At 44.7% G+C, this 26658-nt stretch overlaps 1 protein-coding gene across 4 annotated transcripts; it reads right to left on the bottom strand.

Annotated features, from left to right (window-relative positions):
* Positions 1–509: 509 nt before the first annotated feature.
* KLHL20 (kelch like family member 20) lies at positions 510–26658 on the bottom strand. Of its 4 annotated transcripts, none has more exons than XM_053950893.1 (13): positions 26572–26658; positions 24482–24542; positions 17309–17882; positions 13052–13210; positions 11903–11997; positions 10583–10698; positions 9608–9791; positions 8390–8533; positions 8040–8173; positions 7222–7430; positions 4567–4673; positions 2902–2982; positions 510–2816 (listed from the first exon to the last, which is right to left on the bottom strand). In XM_053950893.1, the coding sequence occupies exons 2-13, from the start codon at positions 24502–24504 to the stop codon at positions 2786–2788; spliced, it is 1857 nt and encodes a 618-aa protein (XP_053806868.1). In that variant the 5' UTR covers positions 24505–24542; positions 26572–26658; the 3' UTR covers positions 510–2785. The 4 variants fall into 4 exon arrangements, with proteins under 4 accessions (XP_053806868.1, XP_053806869.1, XP_053806870.1 ...); XM_053950894.1 differs by lacking the exon at positions 26572–26658 and adding an exon at positions 26071–26450; XM_053950895.1 differs by having other exon boundaries at positions 510–2982.

Raw genomic sequence — 26658 nt, 5'->3', positions numbered from 1 at the left:
AAGTGAGTTTAAGTTTGAACTTAAGCTATCACTTCTGGTTCTTTAGTTTCCTTATTTGAAATATCTCAGACAAAGTTTGCTATCTGGAGTCAGAAGAGCACTGGACAAAGGATCACAAGGTCTGGAAATAAGTGGCACCTGTATTTGGTTTGAAAATAGGACTGTTACACTCAGGGCTAAGTTTTAAATGCTCAGCTCCTTCCAACAAATTTGCATAAATAATCTCTAAAAACCTAAATTCTTATAGCCTCTTTTAACCTCTTCCTTGTGTTGTCCTCATTGTTAAATGCAGTTAAGTGAGCAGAGATAAGATTTAGCCAGATAGCACAGATATTTCCTTCCAGAAAAAGCTCGTTCTGAGGGATATGAAGGGTAACAAGAAACAGCAGAGTTTTAAGCCTCTTTTACTGGGATTTAGCTGGAAAAAAAAATAAATCTCCAGCATCTTTGTCCATATAAACCACAGAAAAACACCCCCACTGCTTTCATCCCAAGGAACAAACCAAGAACAGCGTAGGAGAAATTTATTAAGATAGCACTATTTATACAAGTTACTCATGCTAGAAAAAAGCATAAATGATACATGTAAACATTTGTTTACAGAATACTTGTTTTCCTTGTAAAGGTGCAAATGATCTTCATATGTAAACACAAGAATACCGACCTTTAGGGGAAAAGGGGCTTTTAAAAAAGTTTTAATGTCCCATTTATGACTGTAGTGTATTTTTTACTATATTCAAGCACATTAAAGTCTGAGTTACATGAATCAAACTATGAAGTTAAAGTCAGCACTGCCTTTTTCATCTCAAGAATTTACAGTCCTCTTTTTCAAAATCAAATTTAGTAAGGTCCACAGTTAGATCAGGTGCAAAAGGTCATTCTTCCACCCTCAATAGAAATTACAGTAAAAACAGAACTGTTGAGTCTTGAGTTCTCTGCTCTCCCCCCACTCCTGGGTGACTCCACAGTTATTCACAGTGCCAGAAAACAGCCCTTCCCCTCCAAACTCTTAAATGAGCCTCACACCTTCCCCTGCTCTAACCATACACAGGCAAAGTGCACAAAAATCACTCAAAGAGAGGGCACCATCCATCATGGTCAGGAATTCTACAGGCAAGAGGGCAGCCGAGGTGAGGCTGGTGTGAGGTTTTTTTTAGCAGGAAGGAGCTGGCTGTGGGTCTGCCCTTCCAGCAAGAATATAAGAAGTGGGTGTCAGAATTAACAGATGATACCTGCACCCTCCTTCAGACAAGAACTGATATCGAGCAGACAACAGGAGGAAAAGGCTTTTAAAAGTGAGCTAGAACTAGGTGGATTTAGGTTCTGCCAATGGTCGCAGGATAAAGTACCAGTGTGGGTGTAGCCAAACTCTATTCCACACCCACCAGCATTATTTCTGATGAACTGATATAATTCCTGCATTATTCCTGTTAGTGGTGGGTCCTTTGTAACAGCTGTGAGCTGGGTGCAATGTGCTGTCTGTCTTCACAAAGTAACAACTACACCCAGCCTAAGGGGGGGGGGGGTGGTCAGCTCTGCCAACGGGCCATCAAGGGCTCCCCAAAATACCCTATGACTCAGGATTCTGTCACTTCTTCAGGAAATCCCTTGCTCTGGGGTAGGGATTAAACATTCCTGCCTGGCTTTGAGGGTTAATGATCTGGGGGTTTGGGGACATGGACACAACCACCACCACTGGACATCCAAAGAAGGAGCAGACCTTTCCACAGGACCAGCACTTTTGACAACACCTCATCCATCACTCTAACAGGACTGCAACCACCACTTAATCAGGACTGGTTTTAAGCCAGTCTTTGTGTATTCATTGCAGTTATTGTCACCTTTCTATTGAACTGTAACTCTGACTTGAAATCTCTCACAAGGTATTTCTGTGGGGTTAATTCCTCCCCTGCTGGTTTACCTTCAAACCAGCACAGGTTCACATACAGGAGAGAGGAGAGGAGAGGAGAGGAGAGAAAAAGCTGAACTTTTGTACAGTAAAAAGGCATTGCTTGAAATCCTTTTCCTCTCACCCTTTTTGGGCACTTCATTGATTGAGTTGAGCGATGAGAGTTACAGTTCTGAAAAGGTACTCAGGGCACCCATCCTCAGAGCTCTCCTGTCCTCTAAGAGACCCCAAATCACACCACAAGGCTTGGAACCACAGTAGCTGGCAGGACACAGCCCTGCCCAAACCACCAGCTGGTCAAAATACAAGTCACACATATACATATATATATATATATAAAATACATATATATATATGCACACACAGATGTATATAAAAAGCTGGAATCATCGCTGTGAGCGATACAAAGGAAATACATGATACAAATCAAATGAAAAAATAAATATACTCTGTGCACAGAAAAGCTTCTGTGCAAAGGTGGCACCTTGCAGGTCAAGTACTTTTTTTTTTTTTTTTGAAGCTCTCTGTAAATAAGGCAAAAGCAATGTTTTCTGTATCACTTTTCCTCTTTCGCCCACCAAACAGCTGCCACATCCACTGCTCCCACAGCAGGAGGGAAAGCAGGAATCCTCCTCCTGGCCAGACTCCCAATACAGAGTGTATAGGCTCTACATCAGCTTCCTTTAGGCTACAATAACTGTTACAGTTTGGTTTATTCAAAAAAATGTAGAACTATTTAGAAAAAATACGGACATAAGCAACACTTCTACTTTTGTCCAGTGGTTCCCTGGAGTCTGACAACGTGGTCTCCCGTGGGGCACGCTCTCACAGAAGTCAATTTTTAGAATTCCACAGAAAGAGTTCACCGACAAAGAGTTACATTGGATCTAGACCGTGCATACTAGAGCTGCAAAGAGGTCCAGTGTCAACAAGTCTCTTCAGTTTTTTCTAGGAATGAGAAGGCAGGGGACTCCCTCCCTCTGGAAGCTTACCATATATGAGATTCACAGTGTGTCATTTTGATAACCCCCACGCCTCCGCCCAGCCGCCGGTAGTTCATCCCGCCGTACAACCTGCAGAGACAACATTCCAGGGTCACACACTGGCTCACAGCCTCCTCCATGGGGACACCAACCCTTGGGAGCTGCCGTGGGAAACACTGAACCAAGCCCGTGTTACCATCATTAATGTCTGCTTAAAGTGAAGAAGAGGTGGAGCACCCATCTTACACACTTCATAAATAAACAGCTGTATTTGCTCATGCCTTTCCTTCTCAGAACAGAAACTGCTGCTTGATTTGACACTAAATTTCTGTAACTCAGATAAATACTTCCTGCTCCCTGTCTGGTAATGTGCAAGACAGAAAAGAACTTTGTAAGCTGTAGCTGACCTTAAGCTAGGTTTTGGGTAACACAGAACTAGGCTTAGTCCTCACAATTCAACTAATTTAATTTGTATGTCTAAACCCCTACATTCAGCTGAGCCAACCAAGACATAACACATCCCAAGCACCATCTGCTGACTGCAATGGTGTCTGCATTTCATAGGGATATTAGATCCCTACAGATTGCAGCTGCATATTCCCCTCTGTGCCACTGGAGTCTGCTGGCAGGAACAGGAGAAGCAAGTTCTCCAAGCAGCTCTGTTAAAAGACAAATTGCAGCAGAATCGTTTCTCAGTCAAGCTGCACAAATAAAAAATACCTTCAAGATACAAAGGAAAGGGAAGACCACGGAAGATGGTCACCTATACTGAGTTCAGTGGAGGAAAAAACCACAAGCTAATAATACCTTGAATAATCTCCCAAACTGTGTGAATGCCTGCCAGGCAGTAACTCCTAACTCTGAACTGTCCCAGGGAGTAGCTGAAACCATTCCACTAAGGAATCTGATGCATGTACTATTCTCTCCTCAACTGGTTTCCTCAGCAGTTCAAAAGGTCCTGTGGATGCATGGCTCACCAAATCAGGGGAAACTCCTCCACTGCTGCTCATGACAGCCATTCTTATCAGAGAAGGGTTAAACTACTACTGTCACTAGTAAGAATAAGGACATTAATTTCTTTCTATTCCCTGCCCTCACCAGACCACCACAGCAGCCCACAGGTGCTTCATACTTTATGCTAATTACATTTGGGAATAAATACACAGGCAATTATTTTCAAGTATAGTTATGACTCGAAAGGCTGTTTTTCCTCTTTCTTTTCTGCTCAGCGTATATTTTGATCAGCAGTTTCATATTATTTGTCTCAGCTTGGAGATTCTTCCAGTGGCTGAATCTTGCTGATGTAAAGGGGAATAACATCATGTGCTTGAAGTGTTTCAGCTCCTCCAAAAGGATTCAGAAATCACTGCCTCAGCTTGAAAGCAAGAAGTGAACAGGCCAAATTCTACATGGTGGCTGTGAGTTCCTTCTGCTAAGGACAAGCTCAGTTTTACTGGGAAGCAGGAGAGACTCAGCCCAAAATGAACAGAAGGGGCATAGTGGGATATTTTTCAAAATGTAGTTCTTTCTTGCGAGGCAAGAAGCCAGAATGGGAGTGTTGTGATGGCTCTACCCCACACAAGCTCTCTGCTATGGTGTGTACCACATTCCTAATTTGCCTGGGACAGCTCCAGCTGGACTTCACTGTTTGATTGTCACACAAATTCAAGTTACCTCCACGTGTTAGCATCTGGATCAAACACCTCAATGGTCTTCAGGTACGTTGTGCCATCAAAGCCCCCCACTGCCATCAGCTGTCCATTCACCACGGCCAGGCCAACCTGCAAAACAGCCATCAGACAGCAGCTAACTTAGCTGGGATGTCCACAAAAGAAGGGTCACAATGAAAATATTAATAAAACTATTTAATAACTGTGTTTGGTGAAAGGCAGTCTGCGGGAGAGGGTTTTTTTCTTTAGGGCACAACACAAATAAAATACCCTAAAAAATAAGACATGGAAAGTTAAATATGTATCTCAGAATAGAGAATCTCTTAAAGAAAAGGCAGAGGGTTCCCCTTATTGCCAGCTACAAGTAGTAGAACCATCTGAGTGATGATAAATACATAAGAATCTAAACCTTTTTCATACAAAACTTATGTTCTGGACTGAAATTCTTCCCCAAGAAAGAATATCTACCAGCCCACAACACTTGGTTAAAGTGGCAGAACCACAGGCAAGCCCCTGGTCTCAAACCTCTCAGGTTGGGCCTTGGACCATCTGTAAGCACCTTGGCCTCCAGACTTACTATTTAGTCTTTCTGCAGAAGCACAAAATCACTGAAACATCAAAACCATGATCACTTCCAGTGGAAAACGTGGAGTATAACAGAGAAAAGGAAAGGTACACAATGTAAAATGGTCCCTGCTTTGGCTTTGAGGAAGTCAGAAGAGCTGCAGATACCACTGGCATGTGTTTAGCAGTTTCTGTAGAAAGCAAATACAGAAGCAGCTGATAAAAAGCCAATATCTAATGAGAAACTAAAGTGGACAGCATTGTTCAGCTCACTCTGTGCTTGGAGAACAGAAAGAAGTATGTTTTCTCTGCCTCTAAAACCAGTGGTTGCTCAAACTGTGATTCATACTTGCCTCACCAGACACTGGAACTCTAACTCACAGACAGAACTCATTCTCTCTTTACCACATAATCCAATATCTAATGATAAACACCCATATCATTTACACCTCCCCATCATGATGACTACTGAAAACAATGCAGTAACCTGTTGTTCACAAGAAAGCACCACCATCAGCAGCTGATGGGAACTTGCTGTCACTCACAGCATTCAGTGAGGAGAGGCACCAGCCTAAGTGAAAGCCCAGGAGCCCTGTTCCCACACACGCCTCAAGGCAACAAGAGTCTGCTGGGACTATGTATCTGAACTCGTGCTAACCCAGTTTCCCAGCTTTTTCCTCTCAGCAAGTGGGTGTTTTCACCTCCTAATTCATCCAGAGAGATCCAGCTACTAATTTGATAGCGTTCTTTAACAGTATCTCATACCAAGTACAGCTACGTCACCTAAAAGCTCCTCTGCTTCAGGCTTAGTTGACCACATATAAGGGCCCAAAAATATTTAAAAACATCCTCAAACGACTCATTTCCCCATCCTAAACAGCTGTCTATGGCATGACTTGGCTATCTCCACCCTCTAGTCTTGCTAGAGAGCTTTTTGCAAACTTTTTCCCTCACAGAATAGAAGTGAAGGTGCAGAGGAAGCAGGAGAGCCTCATGAGAAGACTGACACTTCACTGTGTGCTCTCCCCAGAACAAGAGTGACAACGACACCCTGCCCTGTGCCTCTGTCCCCATATGGTGACACGTGGCACAGAGGAGCCCACCAAGCCCCACCTGGTGCCTAGAGAGGCTGACCTAGAACAGAGGCTAGGCAGTGTTAAAGGAATAAAGTAGGGATTTATTAAAGGCCTTCAAAGGATACACCTTGCGCAGTACAAGAGCCCAGCCATGGCTACACCCAAGATGGACCCTGAGTCATGAGTTTTCACACTTTTATAAGTTTTGGTGCATTTCCATATTGGGGTTGATTGTCCAATTCCAGCTCAAGGTAATGCAGTCCCATCCTCCCAGTCTGCTCTCCTCAATTTGCTGCTGTTTTCACCTTTTGGGCCTGATGCTGTAACACTGTCCTTGGTTCTGGGGCTGGAAAAGGATTGTTTTTTCTGACTAAACTGCGAGGAGAACTTGCCAACACTTTATATGAAGTTCAGAGTTATATACCAATGCAGTACAGAATCTGGAAAATGTGGGAATCAGAAAAACAAACTTCCACAGACACTGAAGGATCTGATCTGTAGCTTTGGAAGAAGCTTGGATTGATGTAAAGATACAATACACAGACATTAAGCAGAAAAACCACAAACTTATGTTTCTATAGTTGTAAGTAAGAATATGCTTTACATAAGTGGGAACTGTATTGATAAGATGGTGAAGGGTTATAATGTGAGGGTGTGGTAGAATAGAAGAGCTAAGAGTTTAGAAGTTATGAGAGTGTGCAAGTGAGACAGAAGCCATTGGATAAAAGTCCCCACAGTGCAGCAGAAGTAAGTAAAGGCGATAGGTTAGAAAAGCAAAATAAACCCTGTGGCAACTGTCTATTGGGTTAGAAAGTTCTGTATTGCCTTGTAACAAAGAACTTGTGACTACTCTTGAGCTATGGCCGAATGCTTACTCCTCTAAAACCTCATGGCCTCTGAGAGTGATGTTTATCTGAGCAATACATTGTTCTTAGCTTGCAAACAGTCCCATCCCTTCATTTCTAATGGCAACAATGACAGGAAAATACAAAATCTAAAACCTGAGGCACGAAACTCACCCCACTGCGCCGGGATGTCATGGCCACCACGGGAGACCACTGGTTGGTGCGTGGGTTGTACCTCTCAGCACTGCTGAGCTCTGTGGTGTCATCCCTGCCTCCCACAGCATAGATCATGTCCTGGTACACAGCACAGCCCAGATGCTTCCTCCTGGTGCCCATGGGGGCTATCGTGTGCCAGCGGTTCTCCTGGGGGTTGTAGCGTTCCACTGCGGAGGAAGGGAAGGTGTTTGGTAAGCAGGGTTGGCAGGCAATGGGTAAAGCACTTTTGGACCCCATTTCCACACACCAAAAATGCCATGAACCTGTTTGTTCTCTCTTCCAAAGCCATGAACCCGTTTGCTCTCTCTTTTCTTCCAAAGCCATGAACCCATTTTTCTCTCCTTTCTTCCCAAGAACTCTTGCTAGTCTCTCTCCTGTCTCCACACTCATATCTTCACTCAAGAGGGAGCTGGTAATGCTACAAACTGACCTGCAGCAGTTTTACTTTTGGCACCTTCCTTCCTACAGCAAAAACGGCTGCTGCAGGAATTAAAACAAAAAAACAAAGTGCTTGCAACTCCTATGCAAATGATCAAAGCCTTGTATTAAGGACATACTGCCAAATGAAGCACTGAGAAAGTAAAAATATCATGCACAACCAGGTAATAGGGGCTCACAAGTCTGGAGAGCGAGTTATAGTATGGCAAAATAATATCTAAAGAAGAAAAAACTCCACAAACTGATCACTGAGATATTCAACATCTATCTGGGGACATGATGGGCTCCCAGGACCAGGACAAGCACTGACTGGGATTAAGGGACAGCAAAAGGCATACCAGTATTGAGAGGAGATGTTCCATCAGAGCCTCCCACAGCATAGAGGAAGCCTCCCAGCACAGCCACTGCCACTCCCAGGCGCCTGGTGCTCATGGAAGCCACTCGAGTCCATTTGTTTTCTTTGGGATCATACCTGGCAAAAGAATAAACACTGGAGCTGAGTGAAGTGCTGACATCTTCACAAAGGGGCAGGAAGACTGACTTTATTCTCCCCAAACAAAAATCCCTGTAAGATTTGTATAGTTCTTATCCCCTCTCCAGCTTGTCTGCATCAGCTGCACCCTCTAAGAGACCCTCTTTCTTGCTGTGCCCCACTTTTTTGGTTTTTTTTTTTGTAATTAAAAAGTACCTCTCCACAATGTTGAGACAAGAGACACCATCCTGGCCACCCACAGCATAGAGGTAACCTCCAAGAACTGCTACTCCAACACTGGTCCTGCAGGTGCTGGTGGGAGCCACATCACTGCTCCACTGATTGGTCTTTGGATCATACCTGGAAATAAAACCACACCAAACAGCACAAATTATCTGCTTCAGACTCTCCCATGCTTGGGAGCTCTACTAAGGCTGTGTAACTTGCCTATCCTGAGCTTCAACTGCAGCACAGCTCTTTGTAAGCTGGATAAAAGCCCTGAAGTGATACAATGCATCCCCTACATGTTATTCCAGGGATGTTCAAACTGCAGGTTGGGATGAATGAAGCTGGAGATCAAAGGTTCAGGCTCCTGAGAGAGACCGGCTGGCGTGTGGTAACTTGCAGCAAAGAGCAACAGCCAGAGTTAACTCTGCTCTGTTCCCTGCAGTTCACACAGGAACTCAGCCAGCACTGGGACTTCCAGATAAAATATGAAGGAACAAGATGGACTTGGGAATCCAGAGACAAAGAAATACAGTGCATAGCAAGGAAGTGCAGGACGTGGGAGATACAACACTAGGGTCATGATTTGGGAAGTTGGGAGCATTCAAGGAGATAGGTGGGAAGAAGGGGAGGCCCAAGGTGGGAGGAGGTATTTGTACAGCTCATTGGGTTTGTTACAGGGCCAAGATTTAGCGTAGTAGGAGAGCTTGAGTCATGTGGCTTTCAGGTATGGGAATTGCCCTATGCAGCTCCCAGAAACAGGAAGCTTGGTAAAACTTGTTTGACTTTAATTTTTCACAGGCCTAAAACTGACTTATTTTCCTTCTTCTGCCTATGTGCCAAGGTTCCTTAATTCTCAAGTTGCCACTTCACAAAAATAATCCAGGATCTTTCCCTCAGCATCTAAGAAATGCTCGCTGTAACCTCACTTTCCTCAACAATGCTAAAAACCAGCAATTGCAAGGAAGGTTAACCAGGATCACCACTCCTTCCAACAACACACCCAGACCCATCTCCTAGAGATTCCTTCCTAATGCCAGAGGCTTTGGCTTGTCCCATTAAGCTGGTGATAACATGACACAAAGTGTTTTGCACCAGGGGTGTGCAAGGCAGGAGGAAATGACAAAACGAACTCAATTCCTAAGAGGCCGGAGCCAGGTTTAAACATTCACAGCTGAAATTCTGCACAGGGGCCTTATGGAGACCTACCTTTCCACACTGTTAAGATAGGAGGAGCCATCGTGGCCTCCCACAGCATAGAGGAGGTCATCCAGGACGCTGACCCCGACACCACAGCGCCTCTTGCTCATGGAAGCCACCATCCTCCACTCGTTGGTCTGGGGGTCGTAGCGCTCCACGCTGGAAATGGCATCGCCACTGCACCAGCCCCCCACTGCAGCCAAACACCAAAACCAGGGTCACAAAAACACTCACCGAGCTCACAAACTGCCTGTGCTCCTGGCACAAATCCCCCCTTCGGACTCGCCTCTGAGTCGCTCCTTCTGAGGTTTGTAATTAAAAAACAGAAGGAGATTTTCAAGAGCATGAACTGAAGTTTGGAAATGCTGTGGCATGCATAGCACCAAAGAAATCATACAAGTAAGAAACGTAAATTAACTTAAACTTTCAAATATTAATGCACTGGTCACATCAGAAATAGGTTTCTGAAGACTTTATGGGAACATCACCATCAGAAAGTCCTGTCTGGAGTCTCCTGGCCTAAGCCACTGGGAAAAATACACAGATTCAGAATATCCTGAATTGGAAGGATCAGAGTCCAACTCTTCTGGCTCTGCACAGGATAGCCCCAAGAATCCTACCACGTGCCTGGGAGTGTTGTCCAAATGCTTCTTGAGCTCTGTCAGGCCTGATGCCGTGACCACTGCCTTGGGAAGTCAGTTCCAGTGCCAGACTCTAACTGTGGGTCAAGAACCTTTATCTAATATCCAACTTAAGCCTCCCTGACACAGCTCCAGGCCATTCCCTCAGGTTCTATTGCTGGATACCAGAGAGCCCAGATCAGTGCCAGCTTCTCCTCCCCCATCACGAGGAAGCTGTAAACCATGATGAGCTCTCCCCTCAAGGCAGAACAGACCAAGTGACCTCAGCCACTCCTCATATGGCCCCTCAAGACCCTCCAGCACCTCCTGCTGACACCACAGACACACCTGCAGGGACACACACCTGCAAAGAGCACCTCTCCACAGCGGATGGGTTTGCGTGGCCTCGTTCGCGGTCCCTGCATCAGCGGCCGCTCTTGGGGCAGCAGCAGGTAGTTTTTGGCTTCATCCACCAGATCCCTGTGCAAGAGAGGAAAATATTAACCCCCAGAGCTCAGTCTCGGGAGAAGGGGCCAATCAGAACTGATGGGAAGAGCAGCCAGCACTAGTCATGCACCTCAGGTATTGACAAGTCACACGAGAAGAGTGTGAGCGGCTCCGGTTAAACACACGCTGTCACCTAAACACTCATCGGTTGTTTACAAGCCACTGACACAGGGACAGCAGCAAACCAGCACCAGTGCTTGGCCAGAGTTCATTAAAGATAATAGCTTGCTGTAAAAAGACTGATAAAAAAATATATATGACAAGAGATTTGTCAGGCTTACTGTGCAGAAAAGAAAAACCCAGCCTGCCTCAAGCTAGAACTTAACACGTTGTCAGTGGCTTTGCCTCGGAAGAGAACAGGAGTTGGAAAGCACACAAATACATAATACACACATGACCAATAGATGGAGATAGTACCCTTCTGATGAATATTTTCTCCATCAGCTCTGGCCAGCTCACACTGTCCATCCATTCATGACTTGCCACCTGGACTAATCCTAATATTCCAAACCCTTGAATAAAACAAAAAAGAACAAAAAAGTCCTCCTTCCCTCTACAAACGTGGAATTCCCCCAGTATGAATGCTTATTCAGGAAGAGAACAATTTAGCCTATGCCCTGAACTTCTTTACAATATGCACAAGATAGATCATGTGCTTTGTGGACGATACAGAACTTTGTAGAACCAGAAAGGTGAGACTCATACCATAAAAAGAGGAAATGAAACTTCCCTGCATTATCCCTGTGGGAAAGAGCAGACTAATCCCAGAGACCAAGTCAGCTATCAAAGTGCAGACATTCTACACAGAAAAACTACTTTAGATCCCACTGAGATCATCATGAAAGCCATGCAAGAGCTAAGCCGCAATAAGAGGCCATGACTAGAGGGAGTGGGGGAAAAAAAAAAAAGGCAAAATGCATATCAATACGCCAAAAGGTCTTTTACCAACAGTCAAACTGCACAAAGTTTGCCATTTCACTGAAAACTTGAAAGAACAAAATCACTTCTAGGGTGCGCCAGTGACTATTATGCAAATAGTAAACAATTTTTCTTGCTTCTCCTATTCTGCCAGTTGACAAAGACTAAATTGTGAGGCATCACCCATTTACCAGTGGCAAATGAGCACAGTTTCAGGGGACAACCTAATCCAATTCTCTAAATGGCTGAGGAGATTTACCTGCATTCCTCATCGCTCTTAATGAGTGGATCAGAGCCCACTGTACCCACAAGAAACTTGGGACTCAGCAGGGGCAGGCGGACATGCTGCAGAACCTAAAACACAAACCAGAACACCTATGGTGAAACCACAGATACCCACAGAGATGCAAGAAGCCAAATGGAAACCAACAGAATTTTAGTTGAATGCAGCTTGTCTCACAGCACATTTGCCTTTTCAATATCTCAGTTTAGGTACCCAGCAGAAAATCAGTCTTCAGAAAGGGACAATCCACTGGATCTATTAGCAGCTGAAAGGTCACAGCTGGAAAACTTTAGAAAATTACAGATGTCAAGACATCTGCCTGAACACTAGTTAAGTTAGTGGTTTTATCAACCATTTAGCTCTCTTAAACCTGAGTGGTATTGCAGAGTAAATGAACAATAAGAAACAACACATCTTTCAGAAGGGTTTAGAATTTGAAGGCCCAAGCACGTATAGACAGAGGCAAACAGTTATAAAAGCATTAAAAGCTGCCTTGAGAAGAGCAGCTTTTTCCAGTTTGGTTTGTTTACTTAAAACCATTTTCAAAAGCTTTCCAGTAAATAAAGTTGCATTTAACATCTCTTTCCAAAGCAGAAACAGCGAGGCAGGCAGATGCTCACCTCTTTTGATCATCCAGCCCCAGACTTCAGAGGCTTTGGGCTGACAGCTTTGTCAGAATGGGTTCTGCTCTGTGAAATGCCTTGGCTTAGATGAAGCATCACATTCCAACAAAACCATTCTGACAAGCTCCACTGTAACATCGTGAAGGCTGAGGCACAAATCAAGCAGCAGAGCTTAAAGAAGCACCGCAAAGCGAGACAAGCCTTTTCTCCTCCACTGTGGTGTTGATACGACTCCCCAAGCAGTGCAGGCAGGTTTGGCTGGACAGACTGCTGGAGTGAGCTCGTTTGGCAAGTCCTTGCTGGGAACAATCCAACAAATCCCCAAATGAAGGCTCTGGCCAGTCTATATGAAGGGACAGTGCAAGCCACCTAACACAGGTGGGAGTCAGAGAGAATTTTGGTGGCTTTACCTCATTCAGAAGCGCTCTGGCACCACCCTACCATCCCTCATTCCTCTCCTCCTGGATAAAGCAGCCTGGAATGTCACTGTGCCCAAAATTACCTGTGGCAGCTGGGGTCTTCTCTCCTGGATGCTGTACTTCACCCAGGCCATCACGGCATTGAACACCTGCTCCTCGCTGCGCACGTTTAACTCGTCACTGGATATGATGTCTATGAGCTGGTTGGCAGGCAGCAGCATGAACTCCTCACTCTCCATCACCTGGGAAAGGCAGAGGAAAAAGGAAGGGAGTAAGGACAAAGCATCAGAGCCATTCACCCCTCCAGCACTTCATGGACTGACCCAGTAAAAAGCCAAATCCCCATCAGTTCCAAGACCAACACAGGTGAAGAGTTTGCTGCACAGGGCAGAATGCAGCCCCCAGCAATGAGACACTTCTAGATGGGCATGCCTTTTACACCCTTTTACACTTTTAAATGGTTAAACCACACTGATCAGGTTTCAAAGTTCAGGATAAACAAAGCCTTTCTTTAAAATCAGCCTCCTCGTTTGCCCCGTCTAATACAGAAAGCAGAAATAAAACCGCAATAAATACGTGACTAAAAAGCAGCACTGGAGTGCAGAGATTCACAAGGAAAGCAAAACAGAGCACAAAAATAAGAGTCTCAAACAAGTTACCAGAGGCATTTCAGAGAACACAGAAAGCCTGATTTGTGGCAGAACAGAAAATATTTCAGGAGACTCATCTGATCCTGCCTCTTTCATTTGCTCTAAATATACACAGGGAGTATGCAGTAGTCGAGATGCACTAAAGAGGGAATCAGAGCCTCCAGAGCCCCTAAGGACTGATCTCTTGTGAAAGCCAAGCCACTGACAAACACATTAATTCCTTCAGCATCCAAGATAGCAACCAAGTTTCTCAGGAGGCCTTGGCTGCTGCTGGGGGACTGCTCACACAGCATGAGTCAGTCAGACTGCCCTGGGAGCTCACACACCACCACAGCTCCTGCACAGACACCAGGAAAGATGGGAAAGGTACAAGAATCAAAATTAAAACTGCAGAAATGACCTGACTGATAACTGCCAGCTCACCTTCCCCACAAGAATTCCCAGTCTGTAGCCTGCAATTTCCAAAAGGTTCAGCGACAGAAAATAACTGAATGCTAGTTTGCCCTTATCATCTGTGACCACATTAGAATTCCATGACTTATTTCATTATTTGCTGCACAAATTAAAGAAAAACACTCTTTGACATGATCGTCTCAACAGCAGTCAGCTGTGCAGTCCTTTTAATTACCTGAAGAAGTTATTTAAGGGCACTGAACAAATATGCAGTTACTGACAACAGAAAATATTGTTAAAAAAGAATAAAGAGGACAATGAGATCAGTCTTGGTTCTTGGGCATTCTGAGCTTTTGGGGACAATAAAGGCCACAGCAAGGTTGGCCCACACACTCCTTCAGCCTTTAAGCAGGAACTGGGTTGGTCATTAAAGATCTTTATCAGCTTTTTTCCATAGTCTCCCTTCCTCCTACAAAGCTTATGTGTAAACTTCAGTCTGATGGTTTTTAAATGCAGCTTCTGCAGAGTCTGAAAACAGCAGCTGTGGAAATTCCCAAGTTAAAGATGCTCATCCAGTCTCTCCCTTTGACCCTCAGGACACCCAGTTGCATGGATGGCCTCACAAAATTCAAAGCACTTCTTCAAACCCAATTATTACTACTGTGCAACTTGTTAGTTTACATAGTAAAACAAATCATTATTTAAAATGCTTTGGCTTTTTTTTGGCTTAATTATCAGGACACTCATAATTACCTGACTAATATTAATTATCTATTCGACTGACTTGCTCAATGGACAAGAATTGGCTGGATTTCATTTCCTCTGCAGCATTCCTGAACATCAGTGCTTTTATAAACAGAGAGAATTCATGTCAGACTATACAATATAGAGTGCAATTTTTGTCTGTTGATAAAAGTGCAAGTTGTCCACCCATAAATATAATTTTTCCCTACACACAAATGCCAAGAGATAAAAAAAAAAAAAAATACAAAGGCTGTTCTTGTACAGTGGAGTTGTTAATAGAACCATTTCACATTATATGCACAAAATCCACTAGGGTTTATAGACAACAAATTAAATTGGGAGGAATGGAAAAAACTGAAAAAACATTTTACCAAGAAGTTAATGATGTAATGCAGCAATACACATAAAAATTTAATAGAAGCAGAGGTTAGCACAGCAGAGGACATGAAGCAATTCAAACTGCATTCAAAGTAACTGTATGGGCTGGCCTGGTGCCTGCTGCTTAATATTTCACATTGCCACCCAGGAAATTCCCAGCTCACGTTCCTTTCTGCCAGCTTGGAGGAACAATGACCACACAGCCTCCGCACAGGAAGGCAAATTTTTTATCAGTTTTCAACCTCCACAGTGGAGGATGGTTAAACAGACAAGTGCCTGGCTTCCCCCAGGGATCACCAACCCATTCCCCAGCTGGAAAACACTGCCAGAATGGAATGCAATCCCAAGGAGCAGCACCACTGACGCTGTCTGCAGAGAAACTGTGGAAGCAAAAGAAGTGATTATTAAGGATGAAGAGCTGCAGAGCTCCCAGGGCACTGAAATGGACACCAAAACCTGCCCAGGCCAAACAGTGCTCTAATCTAAGCCTCTGTTTTCCAGAAGCTGTGTTTAAGTCAACTCAATAATAATTTGCATCATCTTTGAGGAAGAGTGTTCTCTTCTCTTTTGCCTTCGTGTGCTTTAACAGGGATAAGGAAGACAGAAAGTTGTCTTCAAGGGACTGCAAAAGCAAAGAAGCCCATAGCAAGCAGCTCTTAACAGCCAGCTGCATGTATTAATGCTAAAACATTTTAAAACAAAACTGTCACGCTGTTAAAATGTTATTTAGAGGCTTGTAAAGATGCCTTACTCATGTAATAACAAGATCTAATAACCAGTAAAACAACCAAGCACTGAAAATAAACAACCATCTGGATAGCATCTTGCTTCCCCCCATCCCAAAAAAAACCAACCAAAAAAAAAAAAAAAAAAAAAAACAAAAAAAAAAAACCCAAAAAAACCCACAAAAAAAACAACAGAACTAAAAAAAAATCAAAACAAACACGACAAAACCAGAAGAAAAGAAGTGCAGAGCAAGCACAGAGCATATGAAGTGGCCAGCTAAAATGTAGGGCTTTGGGAAACCACCAAGTTCTAAAAAAAAAAAAAATGCTCATCTTAAAAAGCAAATTCTTTTTGGTTAGAAAAGATGTATTTAATTGCAGCTTCTGTAGTAAACTGATGTCGTGTCCACAGTTAGATACCAAAAATCGTCTTCACTGTGTCCAACAGTCATGTCCTGTCATGTTGCTCCTGCTCAGATTTTTCTTAAGTACTACCTGACTGAAATTAATGCAATTCCAATCTGCTTCTTGCATGTCAGATGAAAAAAAAGAGAGAAGCTACCATCACTCACAGTACTTCCATACTGCTGCTTTTCTGGGGAAACTAAATTAGCACCAGGAGTTCCTGGAGTTCCTCCCTTTGGAAAGGATCTCCCTGTAAAGCTGGTGGGAAGAGGAGATTTTTCTGCAGCAGTTCAGTAAAGACCCACTCTTCTTTGACTATTGCTCACACAATCCCTTAATTATTAAGTTGATCCTTCTCTGAACCAGCTGCTGGCATTTTTTTTTCACTAAAAAATCATCTAGGCAGAATGAACAAAGGATGAGAAACTTGAATTTATAAAGGTCAGCTACAATATTACACATCTGAATTACTTTCAGACAGCTTCTGCTGAATAATAGATGCAAAACTCTAGTTCTGCTGCAACCAGGGATTTGAATACTCCCCTGAGGCAGCCTCACGCTCCCCCAAACACCCACTTTTCCAATCCCAGAGCTGAACACCAAAGTTTTTGGGTTCTATTGATGTGTTGTCCTTACTTTTAACACCTGCCCCCGCCTCCAACCACGTAGAATCCAGAATATTTCTGAAAGAGGAGTGGAATGTCAGACCACTGTGCAGGCACGACAGATTCAATGCCAAAGCCAACTGCACCCATGACCTTGCCTCCACAGAGCACTCACCACACACCTTTCAGGGAAGAAATGCTGTGTATCATATACAAACCACTGGCACAACACAGTCCTGCCACCTCTCTCCTCTTTCTTCCCCACTTAACATCTGGCACCCATTACTATGGGTCCCATCACTGGCACCCATCACTATCAGGGCACAGAGCAGGGTGTAAAGGCAGGATTTGGAAAAGAGGCCAAAACGAGAGCTACTGAAAGCTCTCACAGGCCACATTGATGCATGTTACATCACAATTCCAGCAGGCCAGCTCCTTACCTCCTGGAAGTTGTGCTGTGTGAATTTGTCAGCGATCCTCAGCAGCTCACGGCATGAGTGAGTGTCAGCAAAAGCCCGGATGCCCAGGCAATTGGAAGGGTCCAACTGTCTCTTGAGGAACTCGCAGCAAGCCTCCTGGATCTCGGCCAGCTGGAGAAGGCAAGCAGCTGGCAGCAAGGTCTGGACATTCCCCTCTTCCACGGTGATCTGCGAGGTGTAGGCGAAGTCGATGAGCAGCTCCATGGCCCGCTCGTCGATGTCCCTGATCACCACCTCCGTCTGCCGTGACTCCGCCAGCTCCCCGGTGAACATGGCTCGGAAGTAGGGGCTGCAGGCCGACAGGATCACCCTGTGGGCGTAGATCTTCTTGGCCCCCACTACCAGCACCACATCGCAGAGCTCCCGGTGCTTCCTCAGCAGGTTGATGACCTCCAGGGTCTGCCGGGGGTGCTTGTCGGAGATGTAGGGCATGCGCGCGGGCTGCGGCACCCCCTCGGGCAGCTTGTTGGGGTCTCCGAGGGTGCAGCGGCTGGTCACGTCCATTCCGGTCTCTCCTGGGCGAGTGCTGGCACACCTGCAGCGCAGGAGATACAAATACAGCACCATGGTCAGGGATCCCAGAGCCAGCCACGCTCCGAAGCGCCGCAGCTTGCGCCGAGCTGTGCCCGTAAGTCCACAGCGGGACGGGGAAACAAGCACGTGACCACATGAAAGAGGAATCCATCTCCAAGCAAAGCCTGCTTAGAAGTAAACAAATGCCAACTTGCAGCAGGCTTCTATTTATTGCTATTTTTATAGGCTTTCTATGACACACGGCTCTAATATCCAGCTACACATCCATATTTATGAGCTGAACCTCACCATAGCCTTGTGTGGTAAAGGCACATTATCCCCATTTCACAGAGTGACTCAAAGCACAGATTAGCTGACTTGCCCACTGTCAGGTGCTGGAGTTTTCTTTGACAGAGGTGGAGATGGATTTCCACTGCAAAGAGTTCCAGCTCCATGATTTAACCAAACTTCTCTGTTCTACCTACGTTTTTAATGGGGTCACTCATCACTGTAATGTCTGAACACACTGCTGTCACGCAGACCTAGGTGCTCAAAACGGCCTGCAGACTATCATGAGCATCTTTCAGGTTCACAGAATACCCACTTTAATCATCACCTCTTCAGTTATTTTTGAGCCATGGAGGCTCCTGACTCAATCCACCCTCCCTAACATGTGTCAAAAGACTGTTAATCTTCACCAGGAATGGCAGAAGGCAAACGAAACCAAATCAAACCAAACAGGAAAAAGATAAAACAAGTATCCACCACTATCAACCTACCAAAAAAAGGAAGAACAGGAAGTCAGGATGGTAACTTTAGAGGTGAAGAATCACTTAAGAATACATCAACTAAGTTACTGGCACAGAGAGGAAACATAGTATCTTCCCAGTTCCAGATGCAAAAAGGAAAAGCCAGGAAACTGCTGCCTCTTCCCACATCAAAGGAAAACCATGACTTAAAGCAATTAAAGAACATTGAGCAGAATATCAGAATATTGATGGTTTATGACCATTGGAGATGTACTGAAAAATGTTGGCCACTGCCAGTTTTTCCCTGGTCCACTGGCATTTGTGAGCTGTCACTACCTCACTGTTCATATTAAGAGTTAAAAAGAAATCAAGCTTGGCTTTGCCATGGCTCAATGTAATTTGCAGCAGGCTTGCAGAGGAAAGAATTAAAAAAAAAAAAAAACACCTTACATCTTTTCCCCTCATTATTATGTCAAATGCACTTTCTAAGCATTGGGAAACCAGTCTCTGCAGCAGTTCAAATTATTTACTTGCATCGTAGCCTGTTTTCCCATTCCCTCCACACCCTCTCCTTGATCATCCTATTCAGATGTTTTAGACCATTACCTCTTCCTCCTATCTTGGTTACACAGATCCAGCTGGGGCTCCCCTCTGGGTTTTGCTGCTTGCTCCTGCTCAGCCTCTGCACCTTAAATGCCTTGGATTTTTATCCCTGCTCCATCTTTTTTACATCCATCACCGTTCTGCTTTCCTGACACCTCTGACAAATCCTTCTGCTGTTACACTGCCTCTCGCTCTCCTCCACCCACTCCTGTCCCTCACAACCCAAATTCACCTTTGGGGGGGGGGGGTGTTGGATAATCATTCTCAAAGCTCTGCCAAGTTCCTGACAAACAATGTATAAACTAAACTCCCCCTTGCAGCAATACACAACAACCAGAATTAATGGTACCCCTGCAAAAACCCCAAGAAAACTCAGCTGAAGATTAATTTACCTAACTGGTTTATTTTCACAGTCCTTAGCAGCCAAGGCCAGAAGGTAAGTAATTTAATCCCTCTACCAAAAGATGGAGAAAGGTGTAACAAACATTCCCCTGTAGAGTTTGGCTCTTGCTAAGCAAGCTAAGTAGCTTTTATTGTGCATTAAGTGTTTTGAACTATGTCAAACCAACCCTTGGAAGGAAAAAAAGAGCACAATAAGAGATCTTTTAAAACACATGCTACTACAGTTCTGGACAGTTTGTCTTGATCAGGCTGTCAGTCAAAGAACAGAAGAAGCATTATTCAAATAAAAACCCATTTCATGTAACTACAGCTCAGAAGAGATGGTGCACATCCAGGACAGGGCATCCTTTTGGAAAGCACACAACCCCTCTGTGACACCTGTAGGTTTTCCTCATCTCCCACTAAGAACAGCCCTAAAGCAGATCTCAGAACCTTAGGCACAGGTTCTAAGCACAGACAGATTAGATTAAGGCCATGCTGCCAGAAGAAATACACAATATTCCTGCCAATCCCACAGCCCAAGACTCCCTGCCAACACAGGGCAATGGGATGTACCATCTTGTGCCACAGGATTACTTGGCCAGATTTAGGCAGTAGCCCTTGTCTTTCCTAGCCAGGACAGAACAGGATTTTTCTGCCTGAATGAGGCCCTGCTGAACACATCTTTAACTCACTGAAAAGGTGTCTGGTTAGCAAGAACTGAAGTCATTCCTGCATTGTTCCCACCAGCGTTTATCTGAGAGCCTGCATTGTACCCAGCCTCTTTACTCCTGGGGAGAAAGTGCTGGTTAATGATTAAAGAAGACTGAATGGATGGAAAAAAGAGTAACAACCAAACGTTCCTGATTCATCATAACTTATCTCTGGGTGGTACAGAAGCCAGTGATCAATCGGCTTAAGAATTTCCAAGCTGGATCAACCCAGATGCTTGATGTGAAGCTCAGTGGGTTGCTGCTACACACAGGCACAGAAGTGTGAATTTAAAGGACACGTCTGCTGGCTTGTGTCTCCACAAAGATTGTAATTCCACTGCATTCTGTGTGCATTATGCATAAATATGCACAGAGAATGAAATGATGAGTCAGTAGCTTAGAGGTGTGAAAGACAGAAGGCAGCACTTCATTCTCACATGGCAGGGGAGCTGCCTCCCCCCACACAGAACTCGGAGCTGCTCCTGAATAGCCAGGGTGATTAAGGAGGGCTGAGGATCCAGAGGAAATGTGTGTGTGTGCACGGATAAAACATTCACACGCAGCTATGCAGATATTCTGGGATTAGCTTCCACCAAAATGCAGGGCTGGGGAAATCAGCAAATACAATGGGATTAAGAAAGGGCTGACAAAGGATCAGTTTTTGTAGCACACTGCTGAGAAGTACAAATGGGAACACAGGCAGTGTGCGACAATAAATCAGCTAAATAAACAGGCTGCTCTGCCTCCATTTTATTCCACTAATGCCCAAAATTTCATTCATTAACAGAGGCATGTATGAAACATCCACCCTTACAGCAGCTCCTCCCAAAGTTCAAAAAAATACCAAATAACACACACCTAGGGAAAATTCTCTCCCATGCTGTCATAAGGGCGTCTTAACTTTCAAAACTGCACTTTTTTTTAAGACAATGTGTGTTTTAGCACAAGATTACAAACAGGCTTTAACACAGTTCAGCAGAAAACAAGAGGCTGACCTAAGGCTTATGAAACACACATCTCAGGCTAAAAACATCAACTGAAATCCAAAAATCATATGCTGCTGGAGTGGATTTCAGTAGCAAGAGAATTTAGTAGCAAATAAAAATAACAAACCAAATGGGTAGTGATTTCTGTCAGTGCCTTGATTTGAAATTAAGAAATATTTCCTATACTCATTACAGAGCTGCAAGAACAAGGGCCATTGATTTGGCCCAGCCTTTGGCAACAGAAGTCACCACCACAACATGCCAGCCAAGTAAATGGAAATGCTTTATTGTGGCATCAGTACTCTAGGCATTAAGTTAGCTAAAAGCCTGATTATCAGGAAAAATACCACTGATTCATTTTCTTGCCTAGCTAGCAAGGTTTCAGTAAGCTTTCTCAACAAAATTATGCAAACAAGCAGATAAACCTGACTGCGATACTATTTTACTTTACACAAAAGGAAAACAGCAAGGATCTGGTGTATTCGCCCCTATTTAGTTGCTTGGTTTGAATTTTACCGACCAAGCCCAGAAAATTCAGTTTCACCCTGACTGAGGAAAACATCCCAGTCAGGGTGAAACTGAGGATGCCCATACTCTGAAAGAGAAGTTCATTACTGGACCCTTCTAAAACCTTCCTGAGCCTTTTGTAGTTTGTTTTGTCCAGGTAGTTGGATAAGCTCCTGAGTGTACCATCAGGATCTGAAGCCTCCTTCCTCCTGCCGGGTCTGGCTGCTCAAGCTTGCTCTGATCCAGCACTGCCGTAAGCAGTGAAAAGCAGGGAAAAGGCTGCCAGGGAAAAGCTGGGCAAAAAAGAGCTGGGAGAGCTCCCCCAGTTTGTTTGGGAGCTGCTCAAACCCTCATGCCTGAGCTATGTTGAAGGTATCTCTGCACCTGACTGTGCACCCACCCATCCTGAGCTGATTTCCCTGCTTCCTTCCTCACCCCTACTTGCCCAAGGAGTCCAGAACTCCTGTCTGGCCCTGGCCATCAGATCTGCTCTGCCCTCCTCATCTGGGTGCTGTGGGACCATGCTCTTCACTCAGAGGTCCCTGCTGCCTTGTTTTTCCCTTCAGCAAAGCCACATTCTCTTGCTGAGAATGAGCAAGAACAGCCTGCCCGACCACCCCTTCATTCCTAATGCAGGGTAAATCCTGTTTGCAGCAGCAATTCTGTGTTCCCTGCTATAATCTTGACAGGAATAGCTGGAATTCCTTGTCTGTTCAAGCTGTTCCTCCTCCCCTCTGAATGCTGTGCACATTTGATACCATCTCACTGTGTTTATTAACCCACTACTGGCCAAGTCCCACTCCCCTCTTCATGCAGGACCTACCACAACCCTCATGTGGGGGTGTTAAATTGGCTCCAGAGCCCTGAGTAAAAGGATAAAAGGAAGTGCTCTGCCATCTGCATAGCTGGAGTTCATAGGAAGATCTGTGCCCAAAATCCAATCAGGAACCTTTTATAATTTTCTGCTAAGACAGGCAATAGGAGGAGAACAAGCAGAAATTTTTAACAACCCACACTGAGGCCCTTAAAGCAGGCAAGTGTATTCCAGAACTGAAGTCCACAGCTCACAGCAGAGATGTGCTTGTCATGCAATTGTCTGCAGCAATAATAAAAAACCTCCACTTCTTCAGCCCTGTGCTGCTGCCCACCACAAAAACTAAAACTGAGTGGCAGCCAGAACTTTCACAATAGCAAGTCCAAGGCCACAAACCCACAAACAGACACACAAACTCTAGCACGTGAATTCTCTGCCTCAGAGTGACACAGAAAATAACAGGCACAGAAACAATTTTAGAACCTCAATTTCCTCATCAGGAACACAAAAAGTAGGGAGAAAACAAGAACACAAGCCAAGCTAGTCACCAATTTTACATCATTCTGCAAAAACATCTTGATAAATGGAGCACAACATCAAAACCTAAAAAGCTGGTTAACATTTAAACAATCTCCACTGAAGAAGGCTATGGTGAAAGAGAGCTCATCTGCTATTTAAATCATCTTGGAGGAAAAGGAATTCACTGCAGAAGTCACATAGAGCTCCTCATTGACCAAACCACACTTCTTATCTTGGCAAAAATGCAGCACAATACCCAGGCTCAGAGATGCCTCTGTCATATCCCAGGCTTACTCATTGCTGAACTGCAGCAGCGGCATAGCAAATTAAATGCATTAAAATTCATTTAATTAAAACAGCATTGTGCCATTCTTCAAGGGTTTAAGTGACTACTTACTTCTTGCCTCCTTACACAGAACCCAGGCTAATGGTTTCTGTGGCTAAGAATGCTCTATATATTAATCTATGGTTAAAAGCCTTGCCTTCCCTTACACGAGTGTTTACAGATTTAGCCTTGCCTTCCCTTACACGAGTGTTTACAGATTTACCCACAATAAAGTTCTCCTTCTTTCAACACCCCAAAGAGCACAAATAGACCAAGCAAGCTGCATTGGAGTTTTCTCCAATTCATTTAGAGGTGAAGAACTTCAGGCAACTTTGCTTCCACACAGCCTGGATCATGTACAGAAATGTATCTGCTGTTAAATTTTGCTGTGGGGTTGCCATCAAGCAAGGAAAAATCAACAAGAGCTAGCAGGGAACCCTGTTTGCAAACCTGTCATCGTGCTGAACTACTGTGACAACCTTTCCCTATATGAGAGAGAATGTTTTTGACATGATCACAGCAAGAACTCCCCTGAATTAAACTTCAGCTGCATCTCCAGTTCATTAGAACTGAGGCAGCTGGCATCCATAATTAGAAAAGGAAATCTCCTTTTCACCCAAGACCTCACCAAACTCCTTTCCTTAAGGGAAAAATAATGCCCCTTGGAAACCAAGTTCAAATTTATTCCCAGGCAGCTTGTTTCCCACAGTTCGAATACCTAAGTAATCAAATACTGAATTTTAAATATAACAGTAAATGGGGGAAGAGGAAAAGGGGATGGAGAATTACAGTAACTTGTCTTCCATACTTTTCCTTAAAGACATCTGCTCTTGTAAATATTGAAAACTAAATACATTTAAGAAAGGACTAAAGAGGAATTATTTATTTCCCAATTCCCCATAGCCAGGCTTTTTTAAAGAAACCCAAAACCACATAACATTTTTACAGTCCAGGCACGTAGAAAACCAACTGACATGATTTATCCTATTTGGGGAAGAGAAGAACAATTGTTTTTGTGTCTTACCTGCGCATTGGCTTTCCGTCCATGCACCGTGAAGAGAAACCTTCACCCTACACTTCAAGACCTATTCCAACAGAAAAAAAAAAAAAGAGAAAAAAAGTGATTTCCTATGGGTTACTTTTAATTTTTGAGGGAATGCTTTGCTAGGCTCTGTCTCTACAAATGAGCTAATATCTTTTTGGTATTCTGATAGAATGGCGTTAAGTTTTACATCTCTTGTGTCTCACTGTTCATTGAGACTGATAATAGAATAAAATCTTTTAAAACATCTCTCAGTTACTCCTTCTCTGTAAAAAATAAGAAAACCAACAACTTCCAAATCAAAAGAACCTTCTTTCCCCTCTTTCGGCCTCCTTCTAAGAGAACAGAGCTGCCCACAACCACGTACTAATGTGCCTTTGAGCTCTTATCCAGTTATAAATTCAGAGCCCAGATTAACAACACCTGGACTGCAGAGAATAAAGCAGAAGAAAACACCACCAACATTAAAAATATTTCCACCACGGCTGCACAAAGATTCCTCACCAAACAGAACACACACATTATAAAGTCAGCAAACTGCCTGCCTCCCCTCCCTGAATCCTTAAAACTATTCTACCAAAGGGAAAAATATCTGAAGTGACAGGGTGCTCACTGTCACTCCTTGCTCAGAGCCAGGAGGTATCTCTCCCTCACACATTTAGCAGAGATTTAAGGCAGGCTGGCACCTAATAAACAGCACAGCACTGCTCAGCAGCTACACTGCAGAGCCAGAATTTGATAGAAGATAAAACTTGTGTCTGGAAATTGAAGATAACTGTGCCCCAGAGGTAAGAGGGATGCTAATAATGCTACTACATCTGCAAAGATGAATGATGCTGCCTGATGCTCACCACACTTCCATTCCAAATATTCTTTTTCTGAGAGTAATAACAGTTGCAAACTGCACAGGCCTTTCATATTCAACCACTAACTTCTAATTCTAATGTAAATTAACCCTTTTTACAAGGGCATCGCTTGCCCCAATTTAATTTTCGATAGCTATTCACTTAGGAATACATTTTATTGAATTATTATCCAAAGCAATAAGCCTAACTTTTTGAAAAAAAAAAAAAATATATTAAAAGAACAGAAAGGTGTTCTGCTTCCACACTGATAGTCACAGGCTTCTACCCCTCCAGAAACGGAGTGAGAAAGGGGAAACCACTGAACTATGGGAAAAGCAGTGACAGAATGAAAATGAATTAAACCTTAAAATAAACACAAGTAGCATTCACAAGAGGAAAAAAATAAAATTAAATTTAGGAAGAGCAAGATCATTTTCGGAAGACCGAGACTGTCAGATTGGAACAATCTGCATCCAACAATAAGCAAAATATTTTTGGCACCATTTAAATTGAACTACAGAACTGTTATAGCTCTGTTTGGCTACGTGAAGAAGAACCTTATTTTACAGGCAGCACTCTCTAGGAGCATTATCCCAGACACACAAGCGGAGCTAGCTAATGAAGAATAAGCTCCGACTTGCTGTCTGCCACACTTGCAAATTACTCAGGTTCACAGCTCCCTGCAAATAAAGACAGGCAATTCCTCCTGGTTAGGGCACCGCATACCAATTCCGAGGCGAGCTGCGGGCTGCCGGGGCACCGAGCACCGCCGCATGCCGCCGGGGCTGTCCCGTGTGCCGGCCCCCGGAGCACCCGCACACGCACGGGAACGTGCAGCAGGCTATTCTTAGCCCCCCGATTGCAGCAGGCTTAATCCCCTTAAACCCGCGTTAAAAGCCGGGGAGGAGGGGAAAACACACACACACGCGTATATACAACAAAATAAAGACATTTAAACCGCGCTGTCCGCGCAGCAGCAACAGGCTCAGGGGCGGCTCTGCCAGCAAAGCCTGGCCCTGCAGCCCGCGGCACAAGTCGGCTCTGCCGGCGGCTGCTCCTGCGGGACGGGCACCGCTCCCCTCCGCCGGGCCAGGCCGGAGAGCCACCCCGAGCCGTGCCGAGCCGAGCCGTGCCGAGCCGCGGGCTCCGCGGCTGCCCCAGCCCGCCCAGGCCGCGGCGGTGCCCGGCCCGCCCCGCGCCCCCGGCCCGCCGAGCCGCCTCACTCACGCCGGGCGCGGGCTCCTCGCCACCGCCGAGCCGCGGTCCCGCAGCGCCGCCCGAGCGCGTCCTCAGCCGCAGGAAGCGGCCCGGCCC

Source organism: Vidua chalybeata, chromosome 9 (assembly GCF_026979565.1).
Source record: "Vidua chalybeata isolate OUT-0048 chromosome 9, bVidCha1 merged haplotype, whole genome shotgun sequence".
Lineage (NCBI taxonomy): Eukaryota > Metazoa > Chordata > Aves > Passeriformes > Viduidae > Vidua > Vidua chalybeata.
The sequence above is the reverse complement of the archived record's forward strand: the minus strand, read 5'-3'. Positions and strand labels throughout refer to the sequence as shown.

Excerpts from the sequence above, each read along its gene's own strand:
- KLHL20 (XM_053950892.1), bottom strand. The coding sequence starts at position 17,914 with ATGGTGCTGTATTTGTATCTCCTGCGCTGCAGGTGTGCCAGCACTCGC. Across the intron at positions 13,211-17,308 it reads CACAGCACAACTTCCAGGAG|GTGATGGAGAGTGAGGAGTT; the intron begins GTAAGGAGCTGG and ends TGCCTTTCCCAG. Across the intron at positions 10,699-11,902 it reads AAGAGCGATGAGGAATGCAG|GGATCTGGTGGATGAAGCCA; the intron begins GTAAATCTCCTC and ends TCTCTTGCACAG.